Here is a 26,692-nt window from a genome sequence, read left to right as displayed (position 1 = left end):
AGCTGGACAAGCAATATCAATGACAAGCTATGCAGTTTCAGCTGGTTAGACTCCAGCAGTTACCCCATTGCATATTCATACCCCAAGCCTGGGCTCTTGCCCACTTGCGCCTTAAATTGTCCGGAATTAGGTAAGCAGCATCCCTCCAGGGAGAGAGTTCCATTCCAACAGTCTATCACTGGGATTTCCATGTGAAGTGGGTCTGAGGTCAACCACTTTCAATCCAAGAAGGACAGATCAGAATATTTCTTTAGCAGGCAAGGACGAGGAGCTGTGGTGGAGCAAAGGGATTTAGGAGTCCAAGTACACAGATAGATAAAAGCTCGTACACAGGTGCAAAAACAATCAGAAAGGCTAATGGAGTGTTGGCCTTTATCTCAAGGGGATTGGAATACAAAAGCGAGGAAGTGATGCTTCAGTTGTACAGCGCCTTGTTTAGACTGCATCTGGAGTATGGGTCTTGGATGGGGTACTGACATTTAGTTTGGGCCTTGGATGGGGTACTGACAGATCCATCAGGTTGCATAAACTTGGTTTGTATTCCCTGGAGTTCATCATAGTAATAAGCCTTGCATTTGATATAACGCCTTAACATGTCTTTGAGACGTCTCAAAGTGCTCCACAGAATATACTGTTAATCGGGATCACTGTATATTTTGTGGGCCGTTTGTGGGACACAGCTGTGTGCAATTGGCTGCCATGTTTCGCCCACAAAATATATGGTGAATTTACTTTATAGTATACTTTGAGATGTCTCAAAGACATGATAAGGCGCTATATCAAATGCAAGGATTATTATTACAACACACCCCAACAATCCAAGTGTTTGCAGGCACCAAACATATGCATCCCGTTTTTGAAATAGAACTCATTCTTTATAAACCAATTCCAATGATGGCACACTGACATATAGGGATGTTACCTAAGTAGGAGGAGAGAGGGGGGGGGGAGGAAAAATGAACAGTCAACAATAAATTTTGATAACACTGTATACATTTTTTTAAAATTCTGTTTTGGTGTGATCAGTAAAGGCGGTTGGAAATAGCTACCATCAAATCATATAAATAAGACATTAATTTTAGGCCTTTTTAAAAAAAAATGTGAATTCTGTGGGTAAGTATCTATTAAGTGTTATGTGTCCACACATAGCCTGCTCCTTGAACAGGGAAGTACTGTGGTGATATTGACCTACGATTATTGAATTATTTGCTTAGCAACACTGAATATCGTACTATAATGCAATTAAATAGCACCACTGAAGGTTATAGATGTTGACCTAATTGGCTTACCAAGTATGAATATTCGCCATCAACTGCAAATGCATCATATTCTGCCTTTGCATAAATAAGACCCCAGCTGTTCGTTCAAAAAACAGTAAAGATGCTTACAAGATTCCCACAATATTTGAAAAAGTAAGGATAGCCCAAAATGGGGAAAGGCAATTTTACCCCATTAACTAAAAATTAAATGTGCATTGGTGCCTTTCAAAATAATGTACTAGGTATAATTCAGGAAGGATAGAGGTAGGAGGGTGACCAAAGGCACGGTCGAAGAGGAGGGTCTTGTGACGGGACTTGAAGGAGGTAAGTGAGGGGGCGAAGGGGCTGGGATGAAGTTCCAGAGGGTGGGGGAAGAGAGGCTGAAAGCCTGACCGCAGATGGTGGGGTGGGTTGAGCGGGGTACGTGGAACAGGCTGAAATGGGTGGAGCAGGCAGGTTGATATGGTACTCTCCTGGTGGTGTATGAAGTAATGGAGCAGTATTAAAGAAGTCCAAACACAATATACATGTTTAAAAAAAGCTTTTGATGCACACAATTAGTTTCTATTTATATATTACTTGGAATAAACTGGGAATTCCACTAATTCTCTTCATGTGTGGAGATAGACAATATCTATGTCTGTCACTTCTTGTGTGAAAATGTGTTGTGCAGAAAAAAATAGGAAAGTTAACCTGCAGGTTCTTCTCTTTCAGTGTAGCCAGCTTTGCAAGGAAAACAAGTTAGCGTAAGTAATGCATCAGACCTTTGAGTGCTTGGACCAGTTATATTGTAGTATTACAAGCACCTGTTCTGTTAGCTGTAAGTGACCAATGTATTAGGCAGCAATAAATAAGGTGAACAGGTCACTGGGCTGTATTGCTAAATCACTTGAGTTGAGGTCCCCAGATGGTGAGATTGTATCTAGAGCACTGCATCCAGCTCTGGTGACTGCAAAGCAGATTGTTAAAACTGCACATGACACTGTGATTTTCAGTAGCTGCTACAGAACTTTACAGAGAAGTGCAGCTGTAGTGTGGAATGGGTTCCCCTGGTGTTCAACTATGAACTTGCTGAAGTCACTGAGAAATTGTTAAATTGTTCCCCAATGAAATTGTTCGCCTTAGACCGTGATTCACACCAATATCTTCCAGACTGTATGGCTTAGTGTTTGCTTGTGTGTGCTTTTACCCACTAGACCTTCAGGGGAGCAACTGTATGTCATGAAACGTACAGCAAGTGAAATATTCGATCCCTGGATTACAACAGATTTTGAGATTAGCTGGTTCAGCACAGATTAGGAATTAAACCTGCAACTTCTTAGATATTATAGCTTCATGTTATTCTGAGCTCTATTTTGAGCCTCTAGACTATTGGGGAACTAGTGCATAAAGCCTTGATGTTCATTCAAGAGTTAGATAATTGCCATTTAAGAGAAAAACTTCTAAATGCGTTTCAAAGCTAGTGGCACAATATTGCAAAGATCAACTGAACTGAACGAACAATTTCTGCTTAATGTTAAACAACAGGCAAAACAAATTAATGGTGTATTTTGTGTCACGTAGCACTCAGCTTGTCACTTCCACTGTGTCGTACTACTCAAGAATGCTTGTTCTAAAATGTTCATCTCTATTTGCAGGAGATGCCGAGATTGCAGCCAAGTTTGCTGCTCAGCTCATAGACATGGGAGCTGATGTGACTCTCCGTAGCTGCTGGACAAACATGAATGCCTTGCACTACGCAGCTTACTTTGATGTCCCTGAATTGATCAGAGTTGTTCTGAAAGGTGCTAAGCCTGGAGGTAAGTACAGTACCTCTTTTCTCCCCCCAAAAGGTTCCAATTTCCTCTTTCTTTCAGGCAAAGAAACAATACCTTGTATGCAGTAGGGTGGCAAAGACGCAGATCTTGATTTGACTTTTATTCGCATTTTATTTGCATTTGGTGTATAGCTCCTTTCACATCTGGAGGATGTCTCAAAGCACTTCAGGAATCTTTCGGTAAAGTGTAATGGCTGTATTTTATAAGCGAATGTGGCAGCCAATTTCAGTATCCCCAAAACAGCCATGATGTGAATGACCAATTTTAACTGGGAGATTGTTGGCCAGGACACTGAGCGAAAGAAATAGTACGACTGAATGTTTAACATCTTCCTGAACAGGCAGACAGGATGTCAGTTTAATGGCTCATCTGAAAGTACGGTGTCTCCAACAATGCAGCACACACCAGGTCTGCATTGGAGAGTCAGCTTGCAGGGAGGGAGGGCTAAGAGTTGAAAGAACGTCACCTGATCATGTGGTGAATAAGGGGGCAAGGAATACTTGATCATGCGAAGAGGGCTCTTCATCGCATGCGGACTTACCGGTCTTGAAGCAGATACATAATGCTCCATGTGAGACGATCATGAGAGCCTAAGTCCCGACCTGTCAAGTGCACTTACCGGCTGTTATAGCGAAGGACCCCATGTGCAGTACAGAACAGTGAACAAGTACAGAAGAAGAGGTTTTGACCAGCCATCATGGCATCAGGTAATGCAGGTTCCCCAACTAAACACAAATTAGTCACAAGGAAGTATCAGAAATACCAGATTCTCCAGTTTTGCAAGGCAAATCCTGAAATGAAAAAGGGCCATTGCTTCAAAATTTGATTTGAAGCCACAGACTGAATTATTACCTTGTGGTACTGTGCAGTACTGCATATCTGTGCAGTACTGTGGAGTCCTGTAGGTTAGTGGTTAGAGCACTCGCCTCACAAGCGAGAGGACCTGGGTTCGGGCGAAACGTTGGGCAAGTTTCCTTACTCCACACACCTCTGTTTACCTAGCAGTAAGTAGGAGTACTTTGCCTAAGTCATATTAAATATATGGACCCAACTGATATGACTTGTGTGAGGTTTACTGTACTTTCCATTGAAAGCATGTAATAATCACAAATTGCGCTTCATAAATGTAACCCTAATATCAGAAAGTCTCAAATTTTCCTTCATTTGGAACTGCTAAATGTAATTTCATGGACTATCAGTGATCCAACAGAACTGAATACGAAACTTGTGTCTTCTACTTTGGAGTGCGACATCTGACAAAAACTCATACATTGATAATTAATTTCAGAAATTGCGTCTATTCTTTTCCTGTTTACAGAGGTGGATGCTACCTGCAGTGATTTCAGCTTTGGAACTTCCCTGCACATTGCAGCATCAAACCTCTGTTTGTCAGCTGTGAAATCTTTATTAGAACACGGAGCCAATCCTGTCTTTAAGGTAAGAAACCCAGCGTGAAATTGTTTTCTGCTGTTCAAAGAAACTCCTCTTTAAACCGCCTAGGATTTATCTTCCATTTAGTTTTCTTTGTCGCACTATTCACCAATCTGCAAGCTTTGACCTCTGAATAAAATGCCTCTGACTTAAAATGTTATACTTACAAGTTGTAGTCAGAATTTGAATTTGAAACTAGATGGCTAATTAAAAATATATTAGATACACAACGTGATAAAACAAGTGTAAATTTAGGCTGAAGCTGTTTGAAACTCTGCGAAGGTACAGGGTTACAAATGTGTGAGGTCTTTGTGAGTTATGTACATCTTTAACTAATAATAATTATTGCATTTGATATCACCTTTCACATCAGGCCATATCAAAGCACTTTACAGGATTAGTGTATTGTGGAGTGACTGTATTTTGTGGATGAACACCTACAAAATAATTTTTTACATGAAATTAGGAAAGTTATCTGGAGAGCAGAAATAAACCAATTCTGTACAGAAAGGAGTCTCAAGTTCAGCGCTTTGTGTCTCTGTCACTGTTCCCAGTTTTTCTGATGGCAGGTAGCCGATCATTTTTTACGGATTAAGAAATTGAAGGATTATTTCCAAAACGACCAAAACGAAAAATTCTATTCTTAATTACATTTCTGTTGTTTTTATCTCTCTCTGAACATAATTGTAAAATTTGCGTTAAATGAATTGAGAACAGCCATGTGCTAACTCCTGTCTGCCTTTGTCATAGCTGTTACAACTCAGTTTCCTAGAAATCCTCAATGAGGACATTATCATTGCCTACATCTGGGCTTGATTTTAAATGAGTCCCAACACACTGCATCATCTATTCCTTCAGCCCAGAACCATATTGAGCAGTACGAGCCTATTGCGTATGTATTTCCTAACCCAGACTTGCACTGAGGCGGATTTTTTACCTTTTATCTTATACGAGGCCTTCCTGGCTTCGGCAAAAAGTGATAACTCAGTAAATGGTAATTGGAGCCAGTGGAGCTAGGCAAGGGTGGAGATGAGAGGACACGAGCTGCAGAGTTCTGAGCGATCTGCAGCTTGGGAAGGGAAGAGTTGCGAAGGCCGACAACGAGGGAGTTGGTGGAGTCGAGCCTAGATAATAATAATAATCCTTGCATTTGATATAGCGCTTTTCACGTCGGGAGGACGTCCCAAAGCGCTTCACAGAACACACTGTAAAGTGAATTGACTGTATATTTGTGGATCTGTGTAGATGTGATGAATGCGTGGATGAGGGTTTTCGCGGCCTGAGCGGTGAGGCTGAGGCAGAGCCGGGCAATGTTGCAGAGGTGGGGGAAGGGAGAGGGTTATGGCATGCATATTGGGTAGAAAGGACAGTTGAGGGTCAAACAAACAGTTGAGAGTTAAACAATATTGGCAAAGACTCCCTGCTTGTTTTCAAAATAAAACCATGGGATCTTTAACGTCCTCTCCCTTGTTACTGCACTAGAGTGTCAGACATGGATTATATTACAGACACAAACTAATTGACAGCTGAAACAGATTATCAGAAAGAGTAGTGAAGCTCAGAGCTCTGACTTTTAGGGCAAAGACGGTTAGTTTGGTAGTAATAATAATCCTTGCATTTGATATAGCTCCTTATCACGTCTTTGAAATGTCTCAAAGTGCTTCACAGGGTGTGCTGTAAAGTGTATTGACTGTATATTCAGAAAGTCTGAAATGAAGACTACAGTCATTGAATGTGGTGCTTGAGCCCTCAAAAGTCTAACATAGATTCGAGAGTGCTATCACAACTGAAGCAAACTGATGCCAATTCACATAACCATTTGCCTATAGTCTTAGTACCTACACATAATAGAAACGATCCGTTACATACTTTGAGATGTTGCCCTAAATACTACTGATTCCTTGTTCTTCACTGGGAATCCGCTGAGAAATAATAATTCCTGTATAGATGCTCATTATATTTGCATATAAAAGGTATGCTTAGAATTAACCTGCTTCAGAGTACAAATGATAAAATGCTTGAGGTATACTTCCGTACTTGAGTCAGAAATTTTGATTGCACTAATTCAAAACATTCATACTTTGTGGTGTAATGCTCAGTCGATGGTCGCCTTGCAAGCGAGAGGACCTGGGTTTGATTCCCAGGCAGGGCGAAACTTTAGGCGACATTTCCTTACTCCACACGCCTCTGCTTAGCTAACAGTAAGTAGGAACCTGGGTGTTAGTCGATTGGCGAATCGCTTTTCCGGGGGTAATGATCCCTCAATTCACGACTGTTTGTGGGACGCCGCTGTGCGCAATTGGCTGCCTCATTTCACCCACAAAATATACAGTCAATTCACTTTACAGTATATTCTGTGAAGCGCTTTGAGACGTCTCGACAACGTGATAAGGCGCCGTATCAAATGCAAGGATTATTATTGTTACAATACCAGGTTTGTGTCACTGGAGGTCCTCGATGAGCTTGGAAAAGCTAAAACAGTTAGTTCCTTAAAAAAAATATACCGTTCTTGATTACTTTAGGATTCAGTTCACTACACAGATCTTAGTGGCAGTGGTCTGCATTGAGATATTCGAAGATATCTATAAAGAGAAGAATTATTATTTTATTATTATTGTATTATTATATTATTATAAAGAGAAGACTTTATAGAAAAGTACAAGTTTTTAAATGGGATTGAGAAAGTAAACAGCTTGATTCTGTGATGGGAGGATGGTAAGGGTAATTAAGGTAGGCATTCTGGAAGGATGAGATCAAATACAACAACAACAAAATGACATTTATAGAGCGCCTTTCACGTCGGGAGGATGTCCCAAAGCGCTGAACAGTCAGGGCCCAAGCATGGGGGAGGGTGGGGTAGTGGTGAGGGAAGGCAGAGAGGTGGGAGGGAGACCAAAAGCACGGTCGAAGAGAAGGGTCTTGAGACCGGCCTTGAAGGAGGCAAGGGTGAAGCGAGGCAAAGCGACCGTGGGATGGAGTTCCAGAGTATGGGGACAGAGAGGCTGAAAGCCCGGCCACCAATGGTCGGGCGGGAGAGATGGAGCAGACTGGAGCCCACTGAACGGAGGGAGTAGGCACGTTGGTAGGGAGTCAGCAGGTCAGAGAGGTAGGAGGGGGCAAGGCCATGGATGGCATTAAGGGTGAGGATGAGGATCTTGAACTCGATCCTCTGGAGGATGGGGAGCCAGTGGAGTCGGGTGAGGGTGGGAGTGATGGGGTCACGGATAATCTGCAGCTTGTGAAGGGAAGAGTTGGGAAGGCCGATGAGGGAGTTCCCGTAATCGAGCCTTAATAATCCTTGCATTTGATGTAGCGCCTTATCATGTCTTCGAGACGTCTCAAAGCGCTTCACAGAACATACTGTAAAGTGAATTAACTGTATTTCGTGGGCGAAACACAGCAGCCAATTGCGCACAGCAGTGTCCCACAAACAGTCGTGGCAATAGGCCAAACGGATTTCATCTAAACATCTCTTGTGCTTTTTTTTAATTTCAATCTAACTGATCTTCTCCCCGCTTCCACCCCCTCCCTCCCCCCCCACCCCACACACACACCTCAAACTTGTGGAATTTTACATCTCTGTTCCATTAGTTTTAAAACCTGTATAAAAAATATTTTCTCCAATTGAGATCATGCTATTGTGTCTGTAGTTACAAGGTATGGCTCTAACAACTTTCCTGAATATGGCAACCTCCTTTCCTTGCTTTCAGTCTGTTGGAACTTTGCCAGTGGTGATTAATAATAATAATAATCTTTGCATTTGATATAGTGCCTTATCACGTCGTTGGGACGTTTCAAAGATTGTCTTCTTCATCATTTTTGTCAGTGCCGTCAGTCCTGCCTTGTTTCTCTGGATAATCCCCTGAAGTACAGTTTATCAGTGGGTTTGATTCCTGGGCAGGGCGAAATGTTGGGCAAGTTTCTTTACTCCACACACCTCTGTTCACCTAGCAGTAAGTAGGAACCTGGTTGTCAGTTGATGGCGGATCGCTTTTCCGGGGATAATAATTACTTCGAAACAAACAAACAAAAAAATAATTTGACCACTCAACCCACGACTACTTGTGGGACGCTGCTGTGTGCAATTGGCTGCTGCGTTACGCTCACAAAATGTACAGTCAATTCATTTTACCCTTCCCCTCCCTTCTCCCTCCCTGACCCGAGCTCGGGTCTAAAATTTGTTACCTTTGCCTTTGTCACCTCTCGGCTGGACTATTCAAACGCCCTCCTCGCCGGTCTCCCCTCCACCGCCATTCATAAAATCCAGGTCATACTAAACTCTGCCGCCCGCATTCTTACCCGGACCAAACTCCGCTCCCCGATTACCCCAGTCCTTGCCAGACTGCACTGGCTGCCTGTCCCAGAGAGGATCGACTTCAAGATCCTCACCCTTGTCTTCAAATCCCTCCACTCCTCTGCACCTCCCTATCTCTCTGACTTCTCTCCTCACAACAGTGCCCGTTGCCTTTGTTCCTCCGGGTCTGGCCTCCTCCTTGTCCCCCAAATCCTTCACTCCACTATCGGCGGTCGTGCCTACAGCCACTATGCCCCGAGGCTCTGGAACTCCCTTCCTCACTCCCTTCGCCTCGCCCCCTCCCTTCCCACTTTCAGGTCTCGGCTGAAGACCTTTCTTTTCAACTGCGCCTTTGATCACTTTCCTCCCCCTCCCCCTGGCTCGGCCCCGGGATCCGTTACTGTGAAGCGCTCTGAGACGCCGTCCTGCGTGGAGGGCGCTATATAAATCCAAGATGTTGTTGAAATGCTGTACACTGTCCAGCGCCTTGGGACGTCCTCCCGACGTGAAAGGCGCTATACAAATGTAATCTTGTTGGTTCACAGTATATTCTGTGAAGCGCTTTGAGACGTCCCAAAGACGTGATAAGGCGCTATATCAAATCCAATGTTTATTATTATTGTTATCCCCGGGTGATTTGTTATTTGTTATTTATCCTTGATCCTCATTCTGGAATCTCATACTAACGATAAAGTTTTGTAACCCAAACAATGTTTGATGGATGTTGGAGGAACATGGTATAAAAAGCCTCCAGGGACTAGTCCTTTTCTATCTCTTGTGCATTCTTTTTTTCAACCCCTGAGTGCTTTAAGGCTGTAATTTTTCCTCTGACGAACCTCTTGTTATGATTCTTGAAGAATTTTGGATTGTTATGGGTTGCTTTTGAGCCATGACAGAATAGACTCCAGTTCTTTCGTGGCTCTCCAATCATTCTTTCTGTATAGTCTTGTATTCAGCCCAGTGGTCGCCCACTCATTTCCCCAAACAAGCTTTGTAAATTACCTTTTTTTTTCAATGATCGTAACTTTATTTTTTTGTTGATCCATTTCTGTTTAATATACTGCTACATTTCAGTGTGTGCTTGTCCTCTAATCTCTGTCAAGTATTTTAAACAATATCCAGTTATATACAACTGATTTATCCTTGAGTAATGCTTTCCATTCTACGGCACTTAGCTCAGCCCTCGTACCCCTCAAAATTGCTAGTCTAAAACTGGTCTAACCATTTTTAGTAACCCATCAGATTAGTAGGTTACAAGAACAGCAGCTTGCATTTATATACCACCCTTCATTTGGGTAGTGCTTCGGAGTGCTTAACAGTGGCAAAGCATGATATCGATCCAGGGAGAGAGGGGAGATGACCATAGGCACGGACAAAGAGAAAGGTCTTCAGATACAATCTGAAGATGAGCAAGAAGCGGGCAAGGCGAAGGGATTCAAGCAGAGAATTTCAGTGTGTAGTGGTTAAAAGCACGGCCCCTGAAGGTGGAGCAGAGTGGATGAAGGACATATAGAAGGCAGGAGCTAAAAGAAGGGGGCAGATAGAGGTGTGGAGGGTAAACAGGTCAGAGAGGTAGGGTGGTGTTAGGTTACAGATTGATTTGTATGAAAGTATGAGGTCCTTGAAATCAATCAAGTTCTGAAAAAGAGAGCCAGTGACTCTGGCAACGACTGAAGTGATGGCATTGTGGAGTTTGGTAAGGTTGAGAATATGGGCAGTGAAGTTTAGGATCAGTTGGATTTTGTGGGTTAGAACTGGGGAGATCGGCAAGGAGATCATTTGATAATTTGGAGTAGGAGGTGATAAAAGCAGGAATAATTGTTTCAGCTGCAGTAGGTGTTAGGTATGGTAGGAGGCAGGCAATGTGGCGGAGGTGGAGGAAAGCCGAGGAGGTAGTCAGGGATCCGATTTGGGGTAGGTAGGAAATGTGGCCATTGAACCTGATGCTTAGGTTGTGTGCAGGTTCAGTGAGTCTGAGGGATAGGGTGGCAGGTTAAGGAAGTTGGACCTGCAAATGAGAAGACATTGACGGGAGCCAAGGAGGATGGCTTCCATCTTGTCAACAAGGTTACATTGCGCATTGCTGGATTAGTCATCCTAACCTACTCACTCTAATAGATTAGATTGTACATTGAGAGAATAGTGTGAGCAGTAAATATATCTTGGCTGAGCTCTGGCTTCAACGCAAAATTGCTGCCTGGAGGCAGTTGATTAGCTCCCTTGTCACGAATTATCTGGATCCCAGTGACCACATTATACTGTGGTTCCCTATACTAGCCCGATGGAACTTTTGTGCCTCACTGTCTATGTAGCATGGAAAAAGCTTTTTACTTTGGACTGCGATTGCAGTAAATAACTCTCCATTAAATGGATGGAAGCAGTCGCGATTGACATAAGACACCAATACTGTGCTCGGTGAAATTTGTGCTCTCAGTGTAACGAAAACAACCTGCAAGCTGGATCATGTTTTCTTTTCATTCAGTCATGAAGTTGGGTTCACCTGCAGCAAGTGTAAAGAAAGGAGAAGTTGAAAACGAAAAATAACAGGGGAAAACAAATCTCTATTGCACATCTCTTATGGGTTATGAGTAAAATGAATTTGTGGTCCACTAAGCTGCAGAACAAATTTAATACCCAAAGGTTAAGGTGCCTCATTTGTAAGCTGAGGGTGAATCATAAAACTGCACCATGTAGCTAAGCCTCTCTACAGAAAGGGTTGTGTTTTTTTTTACCTCTGCACCGTGTAAGCTTTCTGTGAGCAGTATTCTGTTAAAGACACTGGGCAAAAACTCCAGCTCCGGTCTCATTAAGTTGTTTTAATTAATTTTAAATGACATCAAGCAACATGTTGCATTAAATTATACAACCAGTCACAATTCATGGAAGAATGGGGATGGATGAAATATGTGAAACTCCCTTTTTTAAAGTCCTTTTGTAAAATATAATTTTTCCCTGGCATTCTCAGGTTTCCTTTACTCCACCCATGAGTTCTTAGACCACTGCTCATTCGCTCTTGATTTGTTCAGTAGGAGCGTGAGAGCTCAGATGATACCTCTCCCTCTGATGTGGAGAAGCATTTGACCTCTACTTGGTGCTTCTCTCACATAAGTACAGTTTAAACTAGCAATTGTATTGAATAATCGAACCGTGGATATGAAATGCATCTCACTGTCCTGTGACACAGTGCCTCTAACCTCGTATCCATCTATGCATTCTTGACTTATTTTCCTCTTTTTTATTTTCTTTATTGCATTATTTTCTTGCCATGACATTTCGATTGTCTTAACAGCTGAGATACCATCATTCCCATAGCCTATTTGATCCCAACTTGTTCTTGGAACTTTCCCATTTCTAACAGCATATTTATCCAACACCATAACAACCTTTTGATCCAATTCTTAAATTCTTATCTTCTGACTCATCCCAGGCTTGTGGTTCATCGGGCCCTTCAATGCTATTTACAAATTGTGTTTTTTTGGTGTGACAGTATGTTGGCTGCCTCTCCAACTGTGAAGTACAGCTACAACAAATCTTCTGCTAACCCATATCTGCACTTTCTGTCAGGATTCACTGGGTAACCAGCAGAAGCAGGAATACAGGCTGATTCTCTTTAGCCCAGGGGCACAAAGGATTTGCTTGCCTCACCCAAACAGCTACCATGACTGAAAATGACCAACTAGCTCAGCACTGAGCGGCAACTGAACGAGCTTTATTCTGGTCTGGATGACAGACCTTTTAACCTTCTCCCGCATTTTTTTGAAAAAAAAGTATTAATTACATTACATATTACATTTTAGGTTTCTAATGGTTTCTAAATAAGTTGCATTGTAAATACAGTCATACTCCTTTGAAACACAAGCTATCGACGGTGGTGTTTCTGCCATTCTATTCCCAACAGTACAATATTACTGAAGTATGGTGAGAAAATTAGATTCTACAATACAAAGATGCATAAGATCAACTGCACAGATGCTGAGGCAATTGAGTAGTTGATCTTGTGCATCTTTGTTGCTGAGCTGGTTTGAAGGTCTTTGGATCACACAGCAGAAATAAAAGTTGGATTAACATTTGTGTAAACGAGGAGAATGGGAATGGTTTAATTAGCCCCGAATCTGCTATACTCCGAATGCTACTGTATTCAGGTTGGTTTTCAGCCAGCTAAAGGTTAAGCGTATTCCACTGCACAGCATGTGCTGCACAAAATGCATTGTAGAATCTAATTTTCTTTCATTAGAAAACAATCTAAGTACTTGACTTAAGCGAAGAACAGTTCAGTGTTTAGAATATCAATTTTTTAAAGCAGCAATCCATTAAAGTTTGCAATTAAAATGTGTGGATGATAATCCAGGTTTATAGCAAGTGCTTTGGAACTGATAAGGCTGTTTCATGGGCAACCTCCTCATGGCCATGATGCTGCCCAACGATTTTTTTTTCTTCTCCCTCTTTGTCTTTCACATTTTTCTCTTTTTTTCTACACTTGCTTGTTCTCGTCCATTTTGTTGATTTTTCTCTCTTCTCCCCTCCCTTATTCTTTCCTGCAGTTCTTTTCCTTTGATCACTGTTGCTCGTCCTCATTACTTTACTTTCATAGTTGCTCATTTTGCCTGTCTCCCTTCCTTATTCAAAGTCGGCACTTAAAATCGCATGAGGGTTAATTCTCCAGTGTTGAGATCTGTCACCTAGCTTACTCTTGGGTAAACCCTTGGGCTGCACTTCTGACCTATGTCATTGTAGTGGTTTCAGAACCCAAAATAAGACAGGTCTTCAGAAGAGGCAAAGCTGTCTACACAAATTGATATTAGTAACTAGCAAAACCTTTTCATAATCTCTAGATGGGAATGCTTTATGTTTAATAATCATCCTTGCATTTGATACGGCTCAAAGCGCTTCATAGAATATACTGTAAAGTCTATTGACTGAATATCTTGTGGGCGAAACTTGGCAGCCAGTTGTGCACAACTGTGTCCCACAACCAGTCGTGGATTGAGTGACCAAATTTTTTTTTTTTAAGGGATTATTACCCCCAGAAAAACGATCTGCCAATCAACTAACACCCAGGCTCCTACTTACTGCTAGGTAAACAAGAGGCGTGTGGAGTAAGCAAACTTGGCCAACGTTTCGCCCTGCCTGGGAATCGAATTTCTGATGCACAGCCCTGCCTGCAACTCCTTATTGTAGGGACTACTGTCAGGATTAAATGAATCACTTATATTTTAAGTGTAAAAGAACATTAGCTAGTGACTCATCTAGAGATCGAGCAAGTATTCAGTATAGTAATAGTTGAAGCTATCAATATGTCAAAGTGTGCTTTTGTTGACTTGTTCAAGTGGGACCCATAAGATTTCTCTAAAAATAGTTGAACTGGGGTGACTGAGCCAAATGGCCTTTTCCAATCCCTGGCTTCACTTTTGTTCTTATGAATTCAAGCTCAGAGACTGTGCCTGTGATTTTCAGGCTTGTAAAGGGAATTCAGTACTCAAAAGGAAAACTCGCACAAGATTTTATAGCAGCAAATATTCATAATCCCGGGCTCTTCTCTTGACAGAACGACAAAGGGCAGTTGCCGGCTGATATTGTTCCTGATCCACTGGATATGCCACTAGAGATGGCAGATGCGGCTGCAGTTGCTAAAGAACTGAAGCAGCTGCTTTTGGATGAATTACCTCTGGAGTGCGACATATCGATGGCCCTGTTGACAAACTATGATCACATCTCAGGGAAGGCACTACTGATGTCACTGGGGCTCAAGCTGGGAGAGAGAGTGATGATTGCAGGGCAAAAGGTAAATAATGCGTAAGCGCAAGGATGGCTTAATCCTCTGTTGTGTACTTATTGTGTTCTTTTGTTGTGAGAACAGTAGTAATAGTTGAAGCTTCTAATATGTCAGTGTGCTTTTGGTGACTTGTTCAAGTGAGACTCGTAAGGATTCTCTACTACCAGCACTCACTCCCGCCTGTCCGTCTGTCTTTGTATCTCATAACCACTGTAATATCTTGCTTACAGTATATAAGTTAAATTTGATGCAAGTCATTGATCAAAAGAAACCAAAGAAGCATGCATTTTGGACAATATTGTTACAATAAATGAACAATTTGTAACTAAAATGTGAATAAAAAGAAATTTAAAACAATTACAATCCAAATTTCTAAATGATAAATAAAAATTGCTGATCAAATTGAATCCTCCTTGTGGCAACATGTTTGAATTTTTTTTAGCATCTGTTGACATTGCCAATAGCTGCAGTACCGTAGTTGCCTTGTTGCTTGTGTCCTCATTGTACAAGTTTTTGTAAATATATATTGCACAAATATCCATAGGCTTCATAATGCTTCTGGGTGGATCAGCTTAGTATGGGTCGAAGAGGACACCGAAAGTCACTTGACTCGTGGAGCAAAGTGGCTAAGTTCACAAATTCTTAAACATTGCAGCTTTCTTACATGTTCCACAATAAATTTTAGTATGTGGACTTTGCCTCATACAGTGACTAGATGGGAGGTTCCACACTGGCAAAGATTCTGCTAAGTGGATCAGTATATATGTGTTTTCTTTAATGCTTTATATCTGATGTAAGAGGCTGACCTGGAGGCATTTAAGTATTCCACATATATAGTCTGATGAATGACACTGAGTGTGTGTTAGTATCTGAACATTGGAGCAGACTCCGACTTTCTCCCAGGTACGTTTGATCAAATCTCTTGGGGCAGGGTACAAGCTCCTATCACCAGCTTAAAAGAAAATGTTTTTTTGGAAAAAAATGCTTCTCCATTTTATGTACCTGTTCTCAGCTTTCAGCAAAATCGTATCGTCAGATCCAAGGGCATTTGCGAATAAGAGAATAGTGAAACCCTCCAACATAACAAAAGCAGAAATTCTGGTGTGTAGCTAAAATGTTTGGTATTGATAATAATGATAATCATTGCCATATTTATATATGGATGAATGGAATGATCTGTGGATAAAATGTAATTTCTGAAAATATACAATACACTTAGGGTTTCTGATTTTCGGTTTTAACAACAACTTGTATTTATATAGCGCCCTTCACATCGGGAGTGGTAGCAGAAATCTCGGAGCGCTTAAACCCTTTAAATGATAAATCCTGATAAAACATCCCCATACAAAAAACATGAAATTAGTGTTTATCCAATAAATACTGGAAAGCACCGTAAGTAACCGGAAAGTTACTCAACTGAAAGGTGAGGTTTTCTCTGTCTCGCTGGCTCTTGGCAGTGTCCGGGTGTGCTAACTGTCCGTCCGTTGCTCTCCACCTTTCCCTTTCCTCCACGTGTGAAGGTGCTTCTGGTGAAACATTTGTAAGAGGAGGGAGAGGCACTGATCATGTGTGAGGACCCCTCTCTCTGTTCTGTATGTACAGGCAAGTGAAACCTCCCGATTTATAAACACTCTAATAACTCCCCATTCCCCAATCAGAAGCCCTAAATATAATTTACATTTATAAAGCGCACCTTTTCTTGTTGAGAAAAGCACATTAACAGTGCAGAATGGGCATCCGAACTGGGGATGGGAGCTGCAGGGGTTGGGGTAGTGAAAGTGTGGTCAAAGAGATACATTTTCAGATGTACTTGAAAGGGAGGGAGGGAGCAAGTTGGAGGGACTCAGGATGGAGTTCCACAAAGTGGGGGCAGAATGTCTGAAAGCCCACCCGCCAATGGTGTGCAGAGAGGGCGGGGGCCATCGAGCAGGCTTGCTGAGTGAAGTGAGAGGCTGGGCTGGTTGGGTTGAAGGAGGTCTCAGGGATAGGCGAGCACCAGACCGTGGAGCAATTTACAACCTTTAAAGAGGACTTTTTAAAACCAAAAATAGTGGAGAGTAAGTTTGTTTGGAATATCAGTGGCCATTTCTGCTACTGCTCTTCTATATGGCAACTCACTGGGATACAGTTCTACAAGGACTTTAAAAATCTCTGGTTCAATCACTTAAGTTGCCATTTTTCAAAAATGACGCTAAATGGCAAACATCAGCCAGTCACTTCATTGGCAGGGAGGGGAGGGCCAGAGCCAAACCCAATCTCGTCTTCTTACTTTGCAGAAAGTGTCACTTAATGAAGAACATTTTACTGTCATCACCTTAATAATAATAATTATGACTGTATATTTTATGGGCGAAACACAGCAGCCAACTGCAAACAGCAATGTCCCACAAACAGTGATGGATTGAGTGATCATTTTTTTTTAAAAAGGAATTATTATCCAAGGAAAAGCGATCCATCAATCGACTTAACAGCCGGGTTCCTACTTACTGTTAGGTAAACAGAGGCGTGTGGAGTAAGGGAACTTGCCCAATGCATCGCCCTGCCAGGAATCACACTCAGGTCCTCTCGCATAGTGCTCTAACCACTAATCTATAGGACTCCGGGGTTGTTAATGAAGATCATTTTATTGTCAATGCCTTAATCCTTGATGCTAACTAGCTCTTCCAAAACTATCTCAGCTGAGTTCAGTTTACTTATGCCCAGACCAGAGATTGGGACATTCTTGGTTTATATTGATCTGGCGCAACAGCAGGTGGTACTTTTAGACATTGGGCTGTTAGGAAGCCTACTCAGAATTTCTCAGTTGGAAATGATTTGTTGCTTTGTCTATACTTTAGGTGACATGAACTCACTCAACTGGATGAAGCTAATTTCGTTTTCTTTGAGTAGGCGACACATTTTGTTTTCTTCCTGCGCATGATGGCTTTATCAAGCTGATGTAGTTTAATAAAGAATTCACAGGATTTATTTGCAAATCAGGATGGGACAGTCAGAGGTTTCCCTTCGCATACAATACATAATCATTGCACTTTACAGTAAATCCTGTCATCCCGATGTGAAAGGCGCTATATCAAATGCAAGGGAAAAAATGTAGAATGCTTGGCTGTCTAAATGGGGGAATAAATCAAAGCACCCTTCACTATGGTGAAAATTGCCATTTGGACATATCAAAAATCTACCATGTCCTGTAGCTTAGTGGTTAGAGCGCTCATCTCGCAAGCGAGAGGACCTGGGTTTAATTCCCGGGCAGGGCGAAACTTTAGGCAAGATTCCTTACTCCACATGCCTCTGTTTATCTTGCAGTAAGTAGGAACCCGGTTGTTAGTCGATTGGCGGATTGATTTCCAGGGGTAATAATCCCTTCAAAAAATAATAATAAGAATTTGGTCACTCAATCCATCACTGTTTGTGGGACACTGCTGTGTGCAATTGGCTGCTGCGTTTCGCCCACAAGATATACAGTCTATACACTTTGAGGTATATTCTGTGAAGCTTTGAGATGCCTCAAAGTTGTGATAAGGCGTTATATCAAACGGAAGGATTATTATTATACTGAGATTTGGCACTGGTACAATAAAAAGGTCAGGATAATGTTGAGGTAAGATTCTGAAAGCTCTATTGAGAAGTTTAGTCCAACAGAACTCTAATAAAGTGTATTCTGTTGATATTGGAAAGAGATCAAAGGAACACAGTTCTCTTATGTTTGTTTATGGCTGTCCAACATTTGGTTTGTGCAGCATTGAATTACCTGCCCATGTACGCATTCTTTGTGCCAGCCATTCCTGCAGTCAATGTCTAGAGATATGCATGCGGCATTTTTCAGTTTCCTTCCTTTATAGCTGAGGTTATATCTTTTAGCAGGAAATTGATTTTATTTGACTTGGGAGGAACAACTGTACCATTTAATGTTGTGTTAATCACTGCAAATGTGCAACAAATGGCAATCTTGGGAGATGATGGTATATGCTATTTATGTATTTACAGATAATTTATCTCCACAATAATCTAAAAATACTGTATTTTACAGGCGACAAGTGACTTCAGTGTGCCTGAGCTCTTTTTTTTGTAGGCACAGTGGAAATAATCAGTAGGTATGATTTATGTTCAGAGGTATTTGGTTCTCGAAAACTGATTTAACCCCTCAGTAACATTTAAATTTGGGGAAGAACTCTCTCTAATCAGGCTCCTTAATTCTTCCAATTTAAGTTAAACCCTGTAGAAGAGTTGTGAAAAATATATCGGTCCTGTTCAAGAAGCCAAGATTTGACAAAGGAAGACAGCAGGAAGCGATTCCAACTTGAACATTTAATGTGGAGGGATAATCACAACCAAAGTGGAATTGCCGGCAGTAAAAAAAATTATGGCTTACTCCCACTGTGTAGTGTGCACTTGTAAGTTATCTGTGTACTGAAACACAATCTGTATTTTCAGCACTTGCACTCTCATTCGCTGCCAGCAATTCAGGAGAAAATCACATCCTAGGTTTCTTTTAAAAATGAGAATACTTCAAATGGTTCACGCATGTCACTTCCAAAATGAGATAAGTTTTTTTGGTTAAAGCGCACTGGGACAAAGCCTTATGCAATGTATGCAATATATTATTCCATTTAGAAGGTAGTGGTCTGACTTTAACACCAGTAAGTTTTATTTTAATGCTTAAATAAAATATTAATAGTTTTATTTTGCAACAAGGGGAAGATAGATGCAGTACTTAATACATATCACTTAGTTTTTAAAATGCTGTGCATGGTATGTTTTGGGCCAACCGCCTGTAAAATGAGAAGCTTTTTGGTGGTTACAAATAGATCTGATAGAGCGGAGATCTCCTCGGGCATACAGTAACTTGAGAGCAATTCTAATAGCTTAAGCAGTGTGTCAAATGGAGCAGAGGATGCAAGAGATGGGAAGAAACAAATTGTCAAAGAATTCACACCAAGCTGCAGGGCTGTGCAACTCCCAAGCTATAGTAATTGAGTGGAAGAAAACGAAAAGGCAAAATTAAACAACGTAGGAGAAAGTTAGCACTTGCCCCCTTTCCTGTTAAATTGATAATACTGTTCTTCCTTTCAGCCTCTTCTACATGGAGCAGGAAATTCAGGTGCAAATCGTACTCATTCCACGACTGTTTGTGGGACCTTGCTGGATGTAATTGGCTGCTGAGTTTCGCCCACAAAATCTACAGTCAATTTGCTTTAGAGTATATTATGTGAAGCACTTTGAGACGTCTCGAAGACGTGATAAGGTGCTATATCAAATGCAAGGATTATTATTACTGGGGGTGGGTAGAGGAAATAAGGACTAAAGGCATATTCTTTAACATATGGAAACTTGCCTAAGGTCCTCTCACTTTGGAGGCAAGCACTCTAACCATGTGCTACAGGACCTCACATCTTGATGAAGCCTTCATTAAGGGGCAGCATCATCATCATCATCCCCTGTCAACAAGGGTCAGATATTGGAGGCCTGGAATAATTGCGGTTGTAAGCCTATTTTTGCACCAAGTACCAACTGCAGCCTTCTCAGTTCCTTCCCTTTGTCTCCAAGTAAGATTTGAATGAATCCACCCTTTTCTGAAATCCCACTGCATTCACGGATACCAGTCAGGGGCAGAAATGCGCTGAAGAAAAAATAAACAGTGTACTGTAATTTGAACTAAATCTTCGATTTGATTATCCCCACTAACTTGAGAACAAAATCGATCTGTGTGATGTAAGAATACAATAGTATGAGGCAGATCATAGCTTCAGACACAGAAGCCATGATGAGAAAGTGCTGTAATACATAGTTCTGAAGTGGAATGCATTCCCTCCAGGTGTCACACAAGTGGGTATCCAATTTCAATTGTAAAAACTTTAAATTGTGCAAATAATACAAAGGCCATTTTAAATTGCTTCCACAGTCGGATTTCAAGGTCAGTTCATTTACTCCATTACGTACTTAAATAGGTATAAATTGTGAATGGCAGTTCGTTTGCACCACTGCATTAGATGACGATATTGGCAACACAATGATGATGTAGCCCTGAAACCTTTAACAATTCTGTTGCTAGCGCTCAATACTATTATGCTAACAAGAATTGATCCATCCCAGGCTTCTCCATAGAGACTCAGTGGTAAAAACGCTTTTCTATTGCTCGACTTCTAATATCAGGGGAATTAAAATACCCAGATTTTCTGTGATCCTGCTAATGTGCCTAAGAGAACTGCATAATCCAGGGGTAATAATCACTTCAAAATAAATAAACGAATAATAAAAATAATAATTTGTTCACTCAAATCATGACTATTTGTGGGACACTGCTGTGAGCAATTCGCTGCCGCGTTTTGCCCACAAAATATACAGTCAATTCACTTTACAGTATATTCCGTGAAGCACTTTGAGATGTCTCGAAGAAGTGATGAGGCGCTATATCAAATGCAAGGATTATTATTGTAATCTGGTATTTACTGACTTTATTTAGCAGTACTATAGTGTGCTAAGAATAAAGATTTTCTGGGTATATTGAGAATTTGGGAATTTGATAATGTGCTACAATTTATTCATTTTTTCCTTGACATAGTTAATGTTAGTTGTGGCTTCTCTCTGTACATTCTAGATTCCCTGCTTTTATTTTCTCTGGGTTGGATTGATTAATTTCTGTTTGGCAACACAACAACCAAGCCTAAAAAAGAAAAGGAAACAATAATTAATCCTTAGTGTCATTTATTTCCCTCTAATAATTGGTTGCATTCGTTAAAAATTAAACCCATTTTGGACATTGCGCGGAAGACCTCTAAATCGGTAGTTTAGTACACAAGTCATGCATGTAATTTCTCAATCTGCACATAACTTTTCAGTCGATCGCTGTCTCAGATGAATACAAAACCCTTGTAAATAAAATGTACCTGTTTAACGAGCTTCCCAGCCTTTCAGATTTTTGAATGAGTGTCTGGTTTGAAAGAGTAGCCTGTTAAAGTTGGAAATACATTGCTTAGAATAATAAAGTTCAGGGCTACACGTTATATGTTTGCCAGCCAGCCAGCCACAAAGATGAGGTTTTGGTAGTTTTGCCAACTAGGTCGGTTTGCCATCCACAATTGACAACATCACATCTAATGGTGAGGTAGTACTGTTATTGCTCTTGCCTGTATCCATAAAACACTCACAGGGCAATGCATTCATGTAGATGATGTGAAATTGTAGATTCTCAAGTTTTCTTACCCTTGCCAAGTTTTTGTTTAACCAGGGCATCATTTACTGCATGAAAATCACTTACGGTATGATAATTCTTTCGAATTCGGGGGGGAAAAGCCTTTTACAATATAAATACTGCATCGAGTTATTCTTTTCATAAAACTATTAAATTGGATTTTTTTTTGTTTATGCTTTGACGCCACAAAGGCTCGCACTGCGACTTCACAACGCTCCGTGTATAAATCTTATTAAAATTGAAATATGCACTTAGTATTTTTAGAAAGTGATGCATAGTTGGCTTTGCCTTCCTGAATATTTGCTCTGGGCAGGATTTTTAATAAGATTCAGAATAGGGAATGAGAAATTGATCAGGGAATTGAGCCTCTCCAGTGAAATCTAATGGCATGCTAATGCTTCTGGAAAAATATCATTTGTGGCTTAGTAGCTGGCGAATCTGCCACTTGGCACCTAATGAAAAGACTGACTGTAGATTAAGCTCAGATTTGCAGGATTTGCTTTGAAAGGGTGAAGCATCTTGTTTTTTTGTAACACTTGCTTAGCCAAACCCTACTTGAAGGCTCCCATTGCTCGTATTGCATTTGCATGAAGATGAAATCGTTTTCTCAGTCAATGTCAAAGTTCAGGTTTTATTTTTCCTTCTGTTTTTCTGATAGAAATATCTTGCCTTTAATTATAATTAACGCAATACGATACACGTGCATACAGCACCTTTCGGGAGGACATCTCAAAGCACTTTATAACTTGATATAACTTAAGTGCTAATAGTTTCTAAATTTGCTAGAATCCTGAAACTTCCCCTGGGCTGCGCGAGTGTTGTAAATCACAGATGGGTGGATTTCTGTATAGCGCCGCCCGAAGGAGCTGCTATATTATAATACAGTATAATAATTTAATGTAGCTCATTTGATATAGTGCCTTATCACTCGGTCAAAACTTCTCAAAGTACAGTATTTCACAGGAAGCTCTTCTAAACGCAGGAAAGAAATTTGAAGTTGTTTTGCATACCTCCAGGTGCCAAACTTGAAAATGGTTGAGCTATATTAAGGGGCATTAATGGTCTTAAGGGATTAATGGTCTTAAAGAATTTACATTCATTCAGTTACTTACAACTTAACCTTAGCTGATCTTTCTCAATCCAGTCTACAAAACGATGATATAATGCTATGCTACATCAAAATATGTGTTTCAACTCATTGAGTTACTTTGAACTGTAAGCAATCTCAGCAGGCAGTCTGTGCCAGTGATGTTTTATACAACAGCAATGAGATAATTTGCCAATTAATCTGTTATTTATTTGTTAATCTGTTAATTTGAGTGAGTGAAGAATGTTGAACAAAACATAGGAAGAACTTCCTGGTCTTCAAAATAGTGTGTTTAATCTTCAACATCGAGCAAAAGTAGGCAGGACTTACATGGCTTAATATCTCATCCAAGGTGATGGCACCTCCAAACAATTCAGTCTTGTGTCGAGACTTGTCAAAACCGTTAACTATTTGATGTAGAATTAAGCATTCTGCCAACCGAGCCAAACTGACCTTGTTTCTTTAATCAGTAAGATCCCAATATAAATGAATGGCCTTTGATGAGCTCAATCTCTTGTCGAATAACAGAGTTTTTCCAGTGTCCTGGCCAGAATCCCTCAGATAAAATTGGTCTTTCACTTCTCAGTCGCTTGTGGGACATTGCAATGTGCAAATTGGATGCCACGTTCTTCTACAAATTAGACCAACGCTACACTTTACAGTAAATCCTGAGACACTTTCAGATATTCTCCTGACATGAAAGGTGCTATATCAAATACAAGGATTATTATTATTCCACTGGATCAGAATCTAGCAGCGAAAAGCTTGTAGGCCAACTGTTGCATTTGGTGCCTCCAGGTTTTCAGAATACCGGTTTAATCTTAACAGTTGTATTTGCCACCTCATTATGTGTGAAATGCAAAGCGGCTTTGAAATTGCTTTCACCTGCAGTAGTGTTCTCCTTTAACAAATATTCATACAGAACTATCAGCAGATGACTACCTTGTACAGAAGTTTCGTATCCTGCAAGTTTTACGTTTAAATTGCCATGATGTACTGCTGATTCAACTGGATGTAGCCTGCCAATTTAATAATAGAAAGCTTCAATTACCTCATCTCTGGAGAACAATGTACATTCCTTGTGTATATATCTACTGTAATTAAAAGGATGCATATAAAGGTAAGTTTTAGATAGCTTGCTGCTGTTTAGAGACCCGGCAATGAGTTTATATTGTAATATATCATTGGGTGAATAACATTTGGCTTACTGCAGAATGTACGTATTATTAATGGTCTGGAAAGGGAAGTTAAAATTGCAATAACATTGGGTGAATCAATTCATAAGTAAGCTATGTCGGAAACGTGCAGAAACCCATCACCAATGCCCACCAACAGGTGGGTGATTTCATCTGGAGTCAGAGTGACTTCCTGGTTCTTGTATTGGTAGTGTTGTAGAGGAATGAGGTGCTAGGCTCACAAACCTAGTGCAGGAGGACATGAGCTGTACAGTTCTGGTTGGTCTGCAGCATGCGCAAGGAAGAATTGGGAGGTCTGGCGAGCAGAGATCACATAAGAGCTTGGCTGTAGGATTTTTGAAAATCACCCTTGCAAAAATAATCGTGGAGTCCTGTAGCTCAGTGGTTAGAGCACTCGCCTCGCAAGCGAGAGGACCTGGATTTGATTCCCAGACAGGGAGAAACCTTGGGCAAGTTTCTTTACTCCATAGCCTTTGCTTACGTAACAGTAAAATCTACGAGTGTTTGTGGGACACTGCTGTGCATAATTGGCTGCCACAGTATATTCTATATACATTATATTCTGTGAAGCGCTTTGAGGCGTCTCAAAGACGTGATAAGGCGCTATATCAAATGCAAGGATTATTTTAATCCTAGGGTGAAGAATATAGCACAGTTGCAGCCTTTCCACTTCAATGTTCTGCATTTTGTAAACTCTATCTTACTGCATATCTTACCGGCTGTGCAGCTCCTTCATGAACCTCATGTGGATTGCACTCTGATGAATTTTGTAGTGCGAGGCTTCTCATACATATTTAATACAGATGCTCAGTGTCACTTCTCCAATGTAATTGTTGCCCTAGTCTGAGACTGGAGTCCAGCTTTGATCTATACTCTTTTGAGAACCAGCTTCAGGAATGTAAATCACTGTACGAAGCAACATTATAGTTGGAACTCTTAGTGAAAGAGAAAGACCTTCATGTTAATCCAATAGAAGTTGTCAAATATTCACAAATAATGGTAACCACACAGCTTCATTTCACAGAACTTTTCCAGTCAATACTGCTCAACCCTTTCTGCTCACGGGGTTGAGGACGTGTCTACACCTCTAAATCTCATTGAAGAGCCAGACAACCTGGCCAGTCATCCACAATATGTTGCCTTACTTGCAGACTGTAATCATTTCGCTGTGGGTGTATTAACGCCACACTGTGAATTGGTATTCTCAAAATGACCCGTGGGCCAAAGCAATCTAGATTTAAGTAGGATAGACAATACCTTATGATGCCACTGTTGCTAGTGACATGTTGGGATTTTTAAAAATGATTGTTATTTCTAACTCGCAGAAGCTGTTTATTGCACAGTTTTGCGGACTGGTTTTGAAGAGCTGCCAGACATTGAGAGGGAAGAGCACTCTTATAAATTTTTGTGACCAATGGCTACCATTGAGGTTGATGTTTGGCAGTGGATGCTCATAACTTCACTGCTCACATGGCTGAGGTAATGAGGGGCTACAAATAAGCGGGAGCTAAGAGTGAAATCAGGACACAGTTAGGGAAGTGAGCAGAAGCCAGGAACTGAGTGGAAGAGAAAGAATTTTGCTATTGACAATTTGTCAGTTCTGGAAATCCCTTTTCTATTAACCGCTTCCACTGAAACACAATTTCGCTTTTCTGGGGGTAACAATCCCTTCCAAAAAAATAAAATAATAATAATAATTTGGTTACTCAATCCACGGCTGTTTGTGGGACGCTGCTGTGGGCAATTGGCTGCCTCGTTTCACCCACAAAATATACAGTCACTTTACAGCATATTCTCTGCTGCACTTTGAGACGTCTCAAAGGCGTAATAAAGCACTATATTAAATGCAAGGATTATTCTTGAAATATTTCCATCCTTAAGAGTCCACTGGCATGGAACATTGCTGTACTTTGCAATTACATCTTTTGCTAATAACTGATCATGATCATTTTACAGAAACATCTGGAAAAATAAAAGAGCTTTTTCGATCTAAATAATTAAATCAACAGTTTTGTGTTAATGAATATAAATGATTGTGTCTTGAAAATTGTAATAGAGTAAAATATTAACAGGATTTATCCTGAGGCTAATATATTGAAGCTAATAATAAATAATAATAAGGCCTACATTTGATATAGTGCCTTATGTCTTTGAGACGTCTCAAAGCGCTTCACAGAATACAGTGTAAGGTGAATTGACTATATTTTATGGGCGATAATGATATTCCACAGATTTTCATGATTTTAGATAAATCATCAAATCAAAATGTTTTTTTGTAATAATTAGTTCAGCCAAGTTAGCGAGATAAAAATGAAACTGGTGACTACTATATGTTAACAGGCAGCAATATTACATGTCATTGTAGAGAATCCACAAAATCCCAGAGTTTTAGAATAAAAGGCAGAGCAGTTCGATGTGACATCTTGTAATAAAGGTAAGCTGGCAAGATTTCAGAAAAAGATTAAATGACGTCTGTAACACCGCTGCAGAGAAGGTTGCAGAGAGAAGGCACAGAATGAGAAATGTGCTCCTTTGAGACTATTTATACTCGCTGGGAGTGACGGGGCTTATTTTCAGTGAATCTTTGGTGAGAGTTGATAACTATGAGATTGTTGATAAGAACACAACTGATTCTGTTAAGCATGT

General features: G+C 40.7%; 1 protein-coding gene across 5 annotated transcripts in view; it reads left to right on the top strand.

Moving 5' to 3' along the window:
• The window catches only part of clip3 (CAP-GLY domain containing linker protein 3), a 140,308-nt gene that overhangs the window by 23,219 nt on the left and 90,397 nt on the right, over positions 1–26,692 (top strand). For all 5 annotated transcript variants that reach the window (XM_042332804.1, XM_042332803.1, XM_007896823.2 and 2 more), the window contains exons 5-7: positions 2,897–3,058; positions 4,395–4,513; positions 14,347–14,583. In XM_042332804.1, the coding sequence (XP_042188738.1) occupies positions 2,897–3,058; positions 4,395–4,513; positions 14,347–14,583 (518 nt within the window). The remainder of the gene's footprint in view (positions 1–2,896; positions 3,059–4,394; positions 4,514–14,346; positions 14,584–26,692) is intronic.

The sequence above is a fragment of the Callorhinchus milii genome, unplaced genomic scaffold (genome assembly GCF_018977255.1).
Source record: "Callorhinchus milii isolate IMCB2004 unplaced genomic scaffold, IMCB_Cmil_1.0 Scaffold3, whole genome shotgun sequence".
Taxonomy (NCBI): Eukaryota; Metazoa; Chordata; class Chondrichthyes; order Chimaeriformes; family Callorhinchidae; genus Callorhinchus; species Callorhinchus milii.
Note: the sequence above shows the minus strand (reverse complement) of the source record. Positions and strands in the feature narration are given on the sequence as shown.